This window comes from Microtus ochrogaster, chromosome 24 (assembly GCF_000317375.1).
Source record: "Microtus ochrogaster isolate Prairie Vole_2 chromosome 24, MicOch1.0, whole genome shotgun sequence".
Classification (NCBI taxonomy): Eukaryota; Metazoa; Chordata; class Mammalia; order Rodentia; family Cricetidae; genus Microtus; species Microtus ochrogaster.
In genome coordinates, this window is record NC_022024.1 from 15,227,120 (window position 1) to 15,240,224 (window position 13,105).

The 13,105-nt window shown below is 47.6% G+C and overlaps 1 protein-coding gene across 3 annotated transcripts in view; it reads right to left on the bottom strand.

Moving 5' to 3' along the window:
- Window positions 1-985: 985 nt before the first annotated feature.
- Csrp2 (cysteine and glycine rich protein 2) overlaps window positions 986-13,105 on the bottom strand; it is an 18,469-nt gene continuing 6,349 nt past the window's right edge. For 2 of the 3 annotated variants that reach the window (XM_026784452.1, XM_005358078.2), the window contains exons 2-6: window positions 7,050-7,162; window positions 4,273-4,441; window positions 2,502-2,631; window positions 1,809-1,902; window positions 986-1,297 (exon numbers count right to left, since the gene is read on the bottom strand). In XM_026784452.1, the coding sequence (XP_026640253.1) occupies window positions 1,221-1,297; window positions 1,809-1,902; window positions 2,502-2,631; window positions 4,273-4,441; window positions 7,050-7,162 (583 nt within the window). In that variant the 3' untranslated portion in view covers window positions 986-1,220. Of the gene's footprint in view, window positions 1,298-1,808; window positions 1,903-2,501; window positions 2,632-4,272; window positions 4,442-7,049; window positions 7,163-7,552; window positions 7,577-13,105 lie in introns of those variants that run through there. The other variant, XM_026784453.1, reaches the window with a different exon arrangement.

Genomic DNA, 13,105 nt, shown 5'->3' on the forward strand with positions numbered 1-13,105 from the left:
TAATGGTGTTTTCAGTGGATTCCCACCTTCTTTCATGCCTAGTAACTTTTATATTGCTACTATACTTTTGTATTATAAACGTTTTGAGCTTTGCTATGGAATTAGTTATGTGGAAAAGTTTGTCTTTTTTGGTCTTGATTTTAAAATTTGTTAGGCAAGGCCAGGCCACTGCTCAGTTTAGTACTAGCCGTCTGTGTAAAGTGCATTAGCCAAAGCCCCGCTATGCCTTGTTTACAGCCCTTCCTGTGGTGGGAATGGAGACCCTGCTCCTCCATGTGCACAGCCTTGTCCTAAGGGCAGTGGGACTTATGGAGGCCAGAGGGTGATATAGGGTGTTTTCTTTGATCCCAGATGAACCTGGAGCTCATCAGTTCAGCTGGGCTAGCTGGGCAGTGAGCTCAGGGACCCCTCCCACCAACCCCAGGTTACAGCCGTGTACCACTGCAACAGCTTCACCAGCAGTGGGTGCTGGGACCCAAGCATGCTTGTGCTTGCACACTGACTGAGCCAGCTCCCTAGGCCTCGGTGAACACCCAGGTGATACTAATGGAGATGGTTTCCACCTACACTTTGGGGAACTGCTTCAACAAAGAAGGGTAACGACCAGCAGCCTGTAATGGGGCAGAAGGAAGAGGAGCTGCAGTGCCAACGGCCGGCTCTGAGGAGCTGAGAGGGTGATGCCTGGCAACCATGAGTCAAGACATCTTGACAGATAAAAAGATCTGCCCCTGTGTATGGGTGTCGAGCATTGAAACCTGCTAGTGGCCACACCTTCAAAAGGGCATAGCCCACTCCCACCCCAAGCTACTCCCAACCAATTATTCTCAGAAATAAAAATTATTTTTAAAACCTTTTTTCAGCTTGCACAGTGCAGGTGTCAGCCTAGTGCTTAAGTTGTCTATTGAACACGTTGATGGTTCTGTATCCACACGGCACTTTTCACCGGAGGAAGGAAATCACAACTCTTCCAGAAGGTTTACTCAGAAAGGCACACAAATCAAGCCGAAACTTTATTTCAAACGTAAAAGAAATGCTCTTAAATGCTAGTGAATCAGCTAGTGGGGGCGCAGCGCTGCCGGGTCCAGCTGCCTGTGCAAGGAGAGGGGTGGCCGCACAGTGCTGCATGCTGGTGGACTTTCACAGTAGTGAGTGCCATAAAGTCATCTGTGTTTGGTAGTGACGAGTCGGTGTGCACGGTGCTTCGTTCTGGGTTTACACCATCACTGAGCATGAACAAGGGCCCCTGCTCCTTGACCATAGCCAAATCCCTTGGGCCCAAAGTTCTTTGCATAGCACCCTACAAAGGAGAGGGAGAGTAGTTGAGAGGTCATTAACGGTTGCTGCCATTGCTTACCACAGATGTCCATACATTTCAAAGCAAACTGTAGACTCTGTCAGAGGTCAGCTTAAGATACAAAGTGTGCTTGTTACAAGCACCCTTGTGTGCAGCAAGGCCAGGAGTTCCCACAGCAGTTATGATCCTGCTGAGTTACAAGTATCAAGCCCAGCTAAGTTAAATGTCTGTTACCTTCACACACTGGTATGCTTGGTTTAAAGCAAGAAGTCAATAGACAGTTGGGGAGGCAGTGCTGCCAGCCGGGCTCAGCCTTGGGAATGCGCTACTTAAGCGCTTTACTGTTGGGCCAGATTCCTAGCCCTGGGGGAGTTACACACAGGACTGGGAGGGTCTGGTCAGCGCCATGTACACCTCTTGCATCGTGACACTACACTCTCTTTTTATATCAGATGTCTCATTAACCTAGAAGGTTGTGCGACACCCAGGAAGAGCTGAAACAAAGGAATTTTACCTTTACAATAGATTTCACCTTCTTTCTCAGTCAGAGTTGTGGATTCGAGACTCTTCCCACACTTGGCACATCGGAAGCAGTTTTTGTGCCAGGGCTGGAAGAGACAGATGTGTTAGGACATCCAAGAGGCCTGTTTCCTTTGGTCTGATTAATGCAGCAAATGGCTGGGGAACATCAACCCACAAGCAAGTTCCCCGTGCTAGACCTGACCCTCCTGGGCAGCACAAAGGGCTGTTTGCCAGCGAGCAGGCTCTAGCCTTGCTGCAAACCCAGTCTGCAGCTTAAGTTAGCACCTTCCTGACTGAAACCCTAGCAGCTCCAAGGAGCTAAGTGGTATTTTTCCAGGGCCAGGTATCTACTGAGCATCCAATGGCCTGGCCCTGATAGCACTTCAGAACCTGTACAGAGCCGGGTGGTCACAGTTGGGCCTTTTAAAATAGAGAAATGATGAAAAAGAGTTTCTTTAAACACGACGGTTAAGCATGGCTATCGCGTCCATAAATTAGTGATTCCGGTTTAAATTCAGTTGGAGAAGCTTAATCTTAAGCCAGAACACATTACCTAAGTGTGAAATGGAGACAGGTGTGGGTGTGGGTGTGTGGGGGGGGTAAGAATGCAGGAGGTAGGGGTGGGGGAAGTAGGGATGGGTTGGAGTGAGGGGCCTACCGTTACCAGCTAGAAATGGCAGCTTACCTTTCCAGCTCCGATTATCTTCTCGGCAGCGTAGACAGAATCCCCACACCTGGAACACTTCTCAGCACCTCCATATTTCTGGGCAAATTTAGAAGTGTTTGGATTTGTTGTAGGCCTGTGCGGCTGAGCACTTGAGGAAATGGAAAAAGAATGAGACCAGGTTTCCTCAAAGGCTCGAAGGCAAGCCCAACCCAGAACTTAAGTATCTTTCCCTGGGGGTGAACAGAATTTACACAGTGCAATCCCTAGCACCCCGCCTTTGTCTAAACACTTTTTCTCCCCCACAGTCAATCACTGCTAGCTTAAAAATACCTACAAATGCACTGGCTGCCTGAAGTCATTCATAACTGTGAAAGGAAGGCGTATTTTACAGATATTTGCTCAGTATATCTCAGTGAAGTGTGAGTCAACTATTTTCTTCATGGGAAAGAAATTCTGGAAATTTTCCTGCTACTCTGTTTTGCCGTTGACATTTCCTTGTGGCAGGATGGTATTTTTGCCACCACTTACAGGTTATGAGGGTGAATCATATTAGCATGACTGTTTTCCCCAGTCATAAGCAGGCACACTAGAACATGCAAAACATGCTCTTGGCCACCGGGGCCTTTTAGAACCCGAAGTTGTCAGGTTGTCAGGGGTGCTGCAGGACAGCCCTGCGCTGTAATACACTGTTAAAGCACACACATAGGTAAAATCGTATCACAGGGTGTGGATACTTCATATTACAAATAAAAGGGGGGGCTCGGATGCTATTTACTTGCTAATGGGCTAAAATAATTAAGTCGTAAACCCGGCCTGAAAAAACGCTGCCTTAATGATAGTGTTCTTTACCTCAGTGCTATCTCTCAAGGAGACCCCTGTGTAGCTCTTTAATCTGTGTATTAAAAGGCAAACCAGGGGTGTTGCGTCATTAAGAGAGGCTTCTGGGAAAGGAAGTCCTTAAGGAAGAGCAGACCATGGACCCGCCAAGACAGAAGGGGGGGGGTAGAGCGGGCCTTTGGACGTGCGCATAGCTTGCTCGCTGCTGGAAAGGAAGACCAACGGCAGGAAGAGCAGCTTCTCGTGCTTTTCCGATCCGGGCACAAATACTGATTGGGAGTCATGGATGGATTTAGTTTTCACTGACTTGGAGGTTTAGAGGGAGCATGTATCTTGAAAAAAAAATTTGAAATTGAACCTTAGGAATCAGGAATGCACTTAAAAGGTGAGTGTAAAAAGTACAGCACATTTTAACATTGCCTGCAGGGGCTGTAGTGGCGGTTCCTGGACCATACTGGAGACCTAGTCCCCAATCAGGGAAAGAGGAACGGAAGGGAACAGGGAGAGGCAATTCCACATGAAATTACCCAGCATGAAATGAAGCAGGAAGTTAAGTTTAGGACAGTAACTTCCTGAGGAAAGAGTGACTAAGGACTTTCCATGGGCCGCTTAATTGCATACGAGAACCATCTCTTTATTCAGACACTTATTTCATGATATTTGATCTGCAGAGTGCTAATGGAATGTTAATTTAAGTCAGTTTCCTTGAGACTTAGGTTTTCCTGATAAAACCACGGCTAGAAGTCCCTGCGATACGCACTGACTTTAAGTACAAAACTGTCAATATCTTGACGTAAGAATGTCACAGAGTTTACATTAGCGTTTAGTAGAGGTTATAGTACATCTTGCTTGCTTAGGTTAAGCTAAATATGTAGACACTCCCAGGCTCCTGGCACCCGAGCAACAGCAATTGTTCTACCCACTTTTAAGACAATAGCAAGCTTTCTCTTACCTCTCTGGCTTGATGCCCAGCCTCTCGCCGCGGTCCATGTTGAGCGTGCCAGCGCCTTGGCCATAACCATAGCCTTTTGGGCCATACTTTTTTCCATAGCAGGATTTGCAGTAGATCTCGTCATCGTGGATCGCCACTGTTGTGCTGTCTAGATTTTTCCTGCAAACCACTAAGAGGGGGAAGTTAGGTTTTAACCACTGTTTAAGGATATGTGTGTGCACATGTGTGTATATGTATAATAATAGTGTATATTATACACACACATATATATGTATAACATATATATCTTAAAACAGTGGGTGTGTCCAAATGGCAAAGGGTGTCTCCCTCCTACAGTTTATCCTATGGTTTCCCAAAGGTCCAGCAGCCCCTTCACCTACAGATTCAGTAGCCTTCCTCTGTGGTAGGTATGATACCTGCTTCACAAGAATGTCAGAATTTCTGATGCTGAAATTCTGCACAGAACCTGCCTGTTGAGAGCAAACCTTCCTCTCAACCTTTAGTGCCCATTCTTTCTGCCTTGTCATAACCAAATGTTTGCATCACGACCCAATAAGGAACAAGAGCAGTGAGCGCCTCGGAGTTGCCTCTGCAGCCCTCTCTCTCCTAAAAGCACTTTCCAGATGAAGATTTAAATCCAAAATTCTAGATTTCGTCTGTAGTCTAGAATGAGGAAAGAAAAAAAAAAAGAAACCTCATTCTTCCAGCTTCCCTGGCAGGGATGAGCGGGTCTGAGACTCATCAAGCGGTTTATCAAGCGGTTTGAAGCCGGCATTTGTTTTCCCTGTCTCAAAGGAGAATGCATTCTTTCTTGATGGATGTCTTACCACAAGACATTTCTACGTACCCCACTTCATAAAACTGCCAAATGTCATCATGCTTTATGCAGACATTAGTTCACTTTCTAAAACTTCAAATCAGCTTGGGAAGGAAGAAAAGAGGAAAAAAAAAAAAAACCTTGTGTGGGAACTCACTGGTGGCATAGTCAGGCAGCTGGAAACCAAAGCTTAGTGGAATAGTGAGGAATTTTACCCCCTTAAAAAGGAGGGGAGGAAGGGAGGCAAGCAGAAGAACAGCTGGCTGGCTGGCTGCTTTGCCAGGGCTTCTAATATCTTAGACTAAGTGCTCTCTAGAAGAATAAGTGGCCGTTAGTATGGACTTCAGGCTCAATGCTAAAATGTAATCGCTTAGAAGATATTAACCTCCAGCCCTTAAGCCTTAACCAGCATAAGTTCATACAAAACCTGTTCTCAAAAACATGTATGTTAGGGCTGGGGATATCGCTCACGGATAGAGCACTTGCCTGGGAAACAGGAAAAACGCCCGTGCATGTTAACGTTACCCCAGCATAGGTTCAAAACCTCAATGTGCTGTTTTCAGCCTCAGCCCTCGGCTCTGCAGGGAATCCTCACAGAGCTGCGGGTGACCCAGAGCTACCCTGAAAGGTTTTGTCAGCTGAGTATTAGGAAAGAGTAAAGCTAGCCAGTGAAAAACCTGACAGACAGCAACTAAACACCAATGTTGTTATCGGGGCTTAACCCAAAAATGAGAACAGTTTCTAAAGTCTTTGCTTCTTAGAGTTCCAACATTTTGCTTAGCTCCGTGCCTGTTGAAATACAGATCCCCTTTAAAAAGAAATCACAGAATGGCCTCGGAAAAGAAACAGTTCAACCAAATCTGAGGAACAGCCATTATGAAGTCACAAAAAAACAGGCATGTGTAATCATTCTCCTTTTTGCAAGCACAGTTCTGTTAGGTTTTTGTTTTTTGTTTTTTCTGGGAAGCAGTCATGCTGTGTATACATTGGTCCAGACAGCTTGAATGCTGGCATCCATGGAAGTGAGACAAGCCACATTCGAAAGCGTTTCCCTCAAGTTTAAATCTTAATTAACGTAAGCAGCTTTTGGAGGCATGGTCTCAATGTGTCCTTGGAACTTGCTATGTAGACCAGACTGGCCTCAAACTCAGAGATCTGCCCATGTCTGCCCCTGACTGCTGGGTTTAAAAGTCTGTGCTACCACGCCTGGACCAGTAGATTCATGCTTAAGATGTGGACTGTGTATGTTAAACTGTTTACCATACAGTACTCTCCACGGGGTAACACTGTAGACAAGGCAGGTCTCTGCTCACATGAAGTTCTTCGTGTGACGGGGAGGAGGCTTTCTCAAGCCATGAATGAGGCTACCGCTTATAAGCGGGCTTCTCTCTTCCTGATTCTCTTATTATGGGGTGTTTACTCTTCATAACACACAGATTTATGTCGTTGTGCGTCATACTTCCTACCACACACCTAACAAACAATGATAATTCCCATCATGCCCAGAGGGACACTTGGTGACCTACACTCTTCTCCCAAATGAAGGGTACCAATAACTACAAGTAACTAACAATACCATAGAAGGTCAAATGTGAGCTTCTGTAGAAACAGCTCGTAGTAGCCTCTGGTGTGCTAAGAACATGTCAGAGAGGAACCCAGCTAGGAAGAGAAATGGGGAAAGATCAAAACCAAGCCAAACACACAGGGTGTCCCAGAAACTTAGGTAGCTGCCAGACAGCCCAGCTGCCACCAGGTCCTCACTGAAGCAGGGACACAGGTAACAACTGCGGAGACCAAGTGGCCAGAAGAGAGGGCGGGGCACTCGGTGTCCTAAGACTAGAACGGAAAAACCACTTGCCACTCTAAAGCATCACTCTTGGCTAGGGTTATTTCCCCTGCAAAGGTAAACCGGAACTTTTTAGACGCAGCCTTTGTGAAGACGGAGGGGGACCATACTCACTGCACAGAAAGCAGCAGCGGTGAAAGCTCCGCCCATCGCACTGCACCTCCTCGGCGTGGTACACGGTCCTGGCGCAGGCCCCGCACTTATTTCCACCGCCCCAGACAGGCATTCTGCGGAACAAAGGATGCGTTAGGATGCCCTGCGCTTGTCTCACAAGTTCCCGACGGGCTGTTTAGGCCAGGAGACCGCGTAGGTCGTGCTCCTTCATAAACCACGTATTTCAAAGGCCTGCCTCCTTCCAGCATAGCCCCATCTCTCCCAAATTATAGCTCTCATTAGGAAATGGGCCCAGGCAGCCTCTCTTTTCTAGGAGACAAAGGACTTGCATTCAGCGGAAGAGTCAGGTCACCAAAGTAGACCGCAGAATAAGCCGCAAGAATCCACAGGAATTAAACCCCCGGAGGGGGGGAGGGCAGACACTGCTCCTCCCACGCCCACTGCTTAATGAACCCTTTAAAAACTCAGCTGGAAATCTTAAAGTAGGGTCATCTGCTACGTACACGTTTAGTAGAGTGTAAAGACATTAAGTTCTTTACATGTAAAGTACATAAGCGATGAACATGCTTCTATGCGCTTGCTAGCGTTCATCCAATGACAGCTCGCATAGCCGACGCCGTCTGTGGCTAGGGCAACCGCTAGCATCGAGTCCCGCGGATGGCTGCCAAGGAAGATGTGGTGCGCTTCACTGACCCCAAAGTCCCCTAGTCCAGCCAACAGTTGGCTTTCCCACCCTGGCAGGTTTGTCAGGCCGACAGAAAATGCAACCAATTCCCTCCCTCAGCAGGGGCTGGAAGTATGTGGAGACAATCTACAAGCATGCTCTGATGTGATGGGAAATAGAAGGTTAAGCCCGGACTGCCTATGAATTACGGGCAACGTCTCTAATCCCCCTTAACAAAGTGGCCTCCTGGGACAGCGCTAATGGCCCGACTTCTGAATGCCAGCATTCTCAGCTGTCTGAGCCAGAGCACCAAGTCAGCCTTGCTGTCTACCAGTGCACTGAAACAATCCCTTTTCCCAACCCCCACCCCTTTTCTTGGCTTTCCCTTCTGTGAAAGGTATTTAGAGCCCTTTGCCAGCTGCTAAGTTTCTGGGTGTGTTTATTCCCTCTCTAGGAAATGGCTGGTTACAAAAGCTGACATTTCCTTACAAATATAAACCTAATTAGAACACACGGAAGTCCTGATCAGCGGGGGTGGGGGGGGTGGGGAGCTTCCATCTTTAACATCGAAAGAGGATAAATTCCATAGAGCATTAAGGTGATTCCAGAACTCTATACGGTTTCCCAATGAGACCTTTATTAAATATTTCTACAATTCATCATTGCAGTGGGTACCCTGTCCCTCTTCTGGAAGTACCACCCGAAACTTCGATCCAGAGTAGCGTAGACAGAACATCCCACTTCAGTAACAGACGTTAGAAGTGACCGGTTCAAGCCAAAATTCAGGCGAGCATTTGGAAACGTGATTATATGGTTAGAGTGACATCAGTGTCCACCAGACTCCTGGAATTTCTGGGTGGCAGCTTTAGGGACTGGTTCCTAGTGGTAGGCACTTGGCTTCTGAAGGTTCCACTATTACACTTACAGAGGGAACAGGTTAGTTCTCCCAACAGAGGGCTGTTAGACAACACCTCTCTATACGAACACACACACCATGTTTTCTGCCACACATGGGACAGGGCATAGCTCTGTGGTAACCAGCCCTAGACTTCACAGCCACCAGGAGTGTCAGCCGAAACAAGCTCCTTGACAGTGTGACCAGCTTCAGGTATGTGATACCAAAGGAAAATAGACCAAAACAAAGAATGAGTGTTCTGTCACAATGGCCAGGAGTATGCACAGGCAATATACTCATCTTGAGAATGTCAGTGCTCCTGTTTTAGAAAAACCCACTCCTGGTGCATGATAACAAGCCACCAACTGGGCCAAGAGACTGAGGCAAGGCAAACAGATCCAGCAATGGCAGTGCGGGCTTACGGACAGCCGCTTATCTTCCGCAACAGCAAGAAAGGATGAGAGCCCCTAGCCCCAGGGCAGGAGGAAGGGGCTTACATGCTGAGCTAGACAAACACAGGCTCTGGCCAACCAGAATGTATCTGGACTTTCTCAAAACACTGCCATGTGCAGTGTCTGCTAAGAAACAATCCGGACACCCTAGCGTCTTTGTTTGGTCTAGTGTCTCCTATAGGAGCTTGGGATCATGCCAGAGTCATTCGCTGAGGCAGACAGGTCACGTCGGTAGGATTCCTGTGTAGAGCGTCACCACACACAGCCTGAGCGCACTCACTTCCGCGGCCTTGGCTCCGCTGGTCTTAGCCTGTTTGGAGCTGCAGTAACAGATTCAGCCTGGATGACTTGTCAAAAGCAGAAATGTATTTCTGGGAGTTCTGAAGACAGGAAGGTTCAAGACCAAGACGCCTGCCGGCTTGGCGTCTGCTGTGGGACCCTGGTCTCTGTTTCTAAGACAGTGTCTTCAATACAGAGACACCATCCTTGCATGGCAGAAGAGCGAGAAAGGAAACCCACTCCCGGAACCTTTTTATAGTGGTGTTAATCCATTTAGTCCTCAGTGTCTCTGCAGGGCCCTGACTCCCAGCACTGTCGCATAGGGGATTGGATTACAACAGGCATTCTGGACTAAAGCAACCACTCACACCATGGCAACCCTCAACCAGGTATGAACACCAAACCTCTTGCCAGGCCAGTTCAGTGAGAGGGAAACCCAGAATCGTGCATTAAAATGGGGCGCTGGCTACTGTAAACAAAGAGCCTAAGGAGCCAACAGAGAGGAAGAGAGACATGTGTAGTCTCTGAACCCCTGATCTGGCTGTACTCCAGCTCCTCCTGATCGCCTCACTTATATGAGCCATTAAATGTGATTTTCAAGCCATGTGAGATCAGAACCAGTTCTTTGAAGTGAGCAAGACCAACAGTTCTCCACACAAAAACAGGACCGACATCACTTGCAACCACGAAGTCCAAAGGTATCGATTTGCAAAAAAACCAAAGCAATAACAACAAAACAAACACTACTTCCGCCCAGACAGGGGTCTACAGCTGTTAAGGGCTTGCCGTGAAGTCATTCACTTGGCCTTTCCTCTTGATGGTATCTCGTCCCTCACTGTTTCAACCCTGATTGAGACTTAAGCCTGACTATAAACCCAACACACAAAATAGGAGCGAGCTCCATCAGCCTACATTGGCTCACTCGCCTCTGAAGTACCACCAGTGATACTAAGAGCTCTTGTCTGAAAGGTTACCCACTTGGCTTCTGCAATGATCATGGATGCAAGAGGCATCCGCCCGAGGTTCCCTCATGAGTCCTAAGGAGAACAGAGGGCCAGTCCAGGTGTATAGGTGATCGCTTGGCTGTTGAGGCACTCCTATGATCAAGGTGTGTCCCTCATATTAAACACACACAATTTCGTCTCACCCTGCTAGCCAGCTTTCTTTGGAGCGGTCTCAATGAGGAAACAGCTCCAGCAAGACCAAAGTCAGATTAAGTTGTCCTAGAATAACATTCAGACATTTAAAAAAAAAAAGAAAGAAAGAAACCCAACTGAACATTTATGTTGTTCTTTCTCTTCAGTGAAAAGCAGTCTGGATTTAGTTGTCTTAAGGAGTTATTATGCCCCCTTCTCTATGTGGTAACGGGGACTTTAAATTCACCACTAAGTCATCCTCCTTCCCCTGTGCGTCCACAGCAGCCAAGTGTGACTATGTCTAACTCAGGAAATACCCAGGCCTTATATTCTGTTCCTACGTCCCTAGCGTTCCCAGTTCCGCCACATCTCGGGCTTGTTCCTACGGCTGTGTCTAACATTAAAGTCCCACCCATCTTACGGGATTCCATAAGGAGTTTAGAGGAATCTTTTCTCTAATGTACGCTGAAGCATCACCAGGAAGCCTCGGTGGGATTTCTGTACTCAGTTTCAGGACCGCGGATGGGCAGCAGAGTCAGCTGCGCTTTCCGCCCTGCGACCCTGTTTTGTATGTATACTCATTCTGCAATAGAGAGCGTAGGGAGACAGGCTGGTTTGGACTGTGTGTGTGTGTGTGTGTGTGTGTGTGTGTGTGTGTGTGTGCGCGCGCGATGCTGGGCTTGTTCTGATAAACTGGAAAGGGTACTTTTCTCACGACCAAGACACTGCCAAGATAAAATCCGACATCAGTAAGAAAACCCTCCGAGCAGCCTCCCAACATCCATAGCGGCACAACCACACAGTCGAGGAAGCCCTTAGCTGATCCGACCGTTCCTTGCAAACTTCATCCCTGAACATTAAAATGAGTACAACAACGGTCCCACTTACAGCACTGGCTGTCTACAGAAATGAAGTTCAACTTCACACGTTTGGTCTGAGCCCCCACCTACAGAGCCTGAATCTGGCAGGTTCTAGAATCTATGATAACCTTCCGTTTCTGTCACTCTTGGCGTCACCGCGCATATTTTTAAGAAAGGCAAGGCTTCATTTTTCCTCCGAGCCTTTGGCTGCGCTTCTCTACAACAGCTGCCATTAATCAGAGAAGGCTGGGTCTGCGCTGAGCCATCTGGGCCGCGTGCCTTTCCCCGATCCTGTGGGCTCATTTACAGAATGTCGAGAGCGCAAATGAAATCCCTCTTCCCATACGTCTTGCGGCGCAGGCCAAACACCGGTCTTTTCGGCTTGGCGTCTTCTTCTTGGATGAAGAAACTTAACTTCCAGGATGAGAATTTACCCATTGCATTAGACTGAAATGCGTATGTGAAACCTTCCCTTCCTGCTTCTCCTCGGTCTAAAGCGCCAATCCAAATCCGAGAGACTGACCCTTCTGAGCCATGACCGGAGGCTAAGTCTGACTCACCTGGTGTGAAGTTGCCCTTCTCTAGGTAACTACTGAGACCTCCAAAGTGACCACATGGGTCAAGTCATTCATCATGTTTGGGTGGTGGTGGTTTTTGTTTGTTTGTTTGTTTGTTTGTTTTTTAGACCTATTTTTACTTCATATATTTGGGTGTTTTGCCTTCACAGATGTCTAAGCAGCACATGGATGCAATGCCTGTAGTTGCCAGAAGAGGGCAACAGATCCCTGAAGCTGGAATTAGAGCTGGTTTGGGGCCATCTTGTGGGTCCTGGGAACCAAATCCCAAGTGTTCTTCACCAATGAGCCATCTGCGCCGTGGGTCTAGGCATTCTTGCACTGCTGGCTCTGTAGTTGGCACCCAAGAGCCGAACCTGTGTGTTTAAGAGGATGTGTCCCCCATTTGGGAGTTTGTAAGTCACCTGATTTAACACTAATGTCTTGGCACGGCGCTGTGTATAAATCCAGATTTTAAAATCCCCACAAAACACTTCGCCGTTACCCTAGAAACCTGGCTACTGTCTACTCTCTCAAAGGGAAATTTTTTCACAAACCAGCCTCATCCTGAGCCCCATTTGGGGAAAGAGGGGCTCGTTAAGGGATATCAATTAGTGCTACTGCCCTAGTACAACGGCTGTTGGCAAAGCTTGTATTTGAAAGCTGTTGTGAAACAGAAATTAGGCTTCACCGCGTCCCAGTCTTAAGATCTCTTTCTGCTGCTGCTCCAGCTAGGAAACACAGCGGAGCCAAGAATGGCTCCATGGTGTCTTGGTAACCTGCTACCCGTTCCATCTGGCTCCTTCTAAGAAAGCCAAATCTTCACCCTGGCCCTCCAACACTAAACCCTGACTGAGTAACTATGATGTGAGAACCAGAACCGTGTGGCCAACACGGCGTCTGCCATTGCCCTCCTGAGAAACAGGGACAGCAGTTAGGACAAGGTTTCCACGGGGGACACCCAAAGGACGGTGTCCGGCTTCATTTCACAATATTCAACTCTTGTGTGTGTTACTGGGAACTGAACCCCCGGCTTCCACATGCTAGGCTCATGCTGTACTGCTGACTTATATTCCCCAGCCTAATACTCACTTTTTTAAAAAATATTTATTTATTTATTATGTATACAATATTCTGTCTGTGTGTGGGTCTGCAGACCAGAAGAGGGCACCAGACCTAATTACAGATGGTTGTGAGCCACCATGTGGTTGCTGGG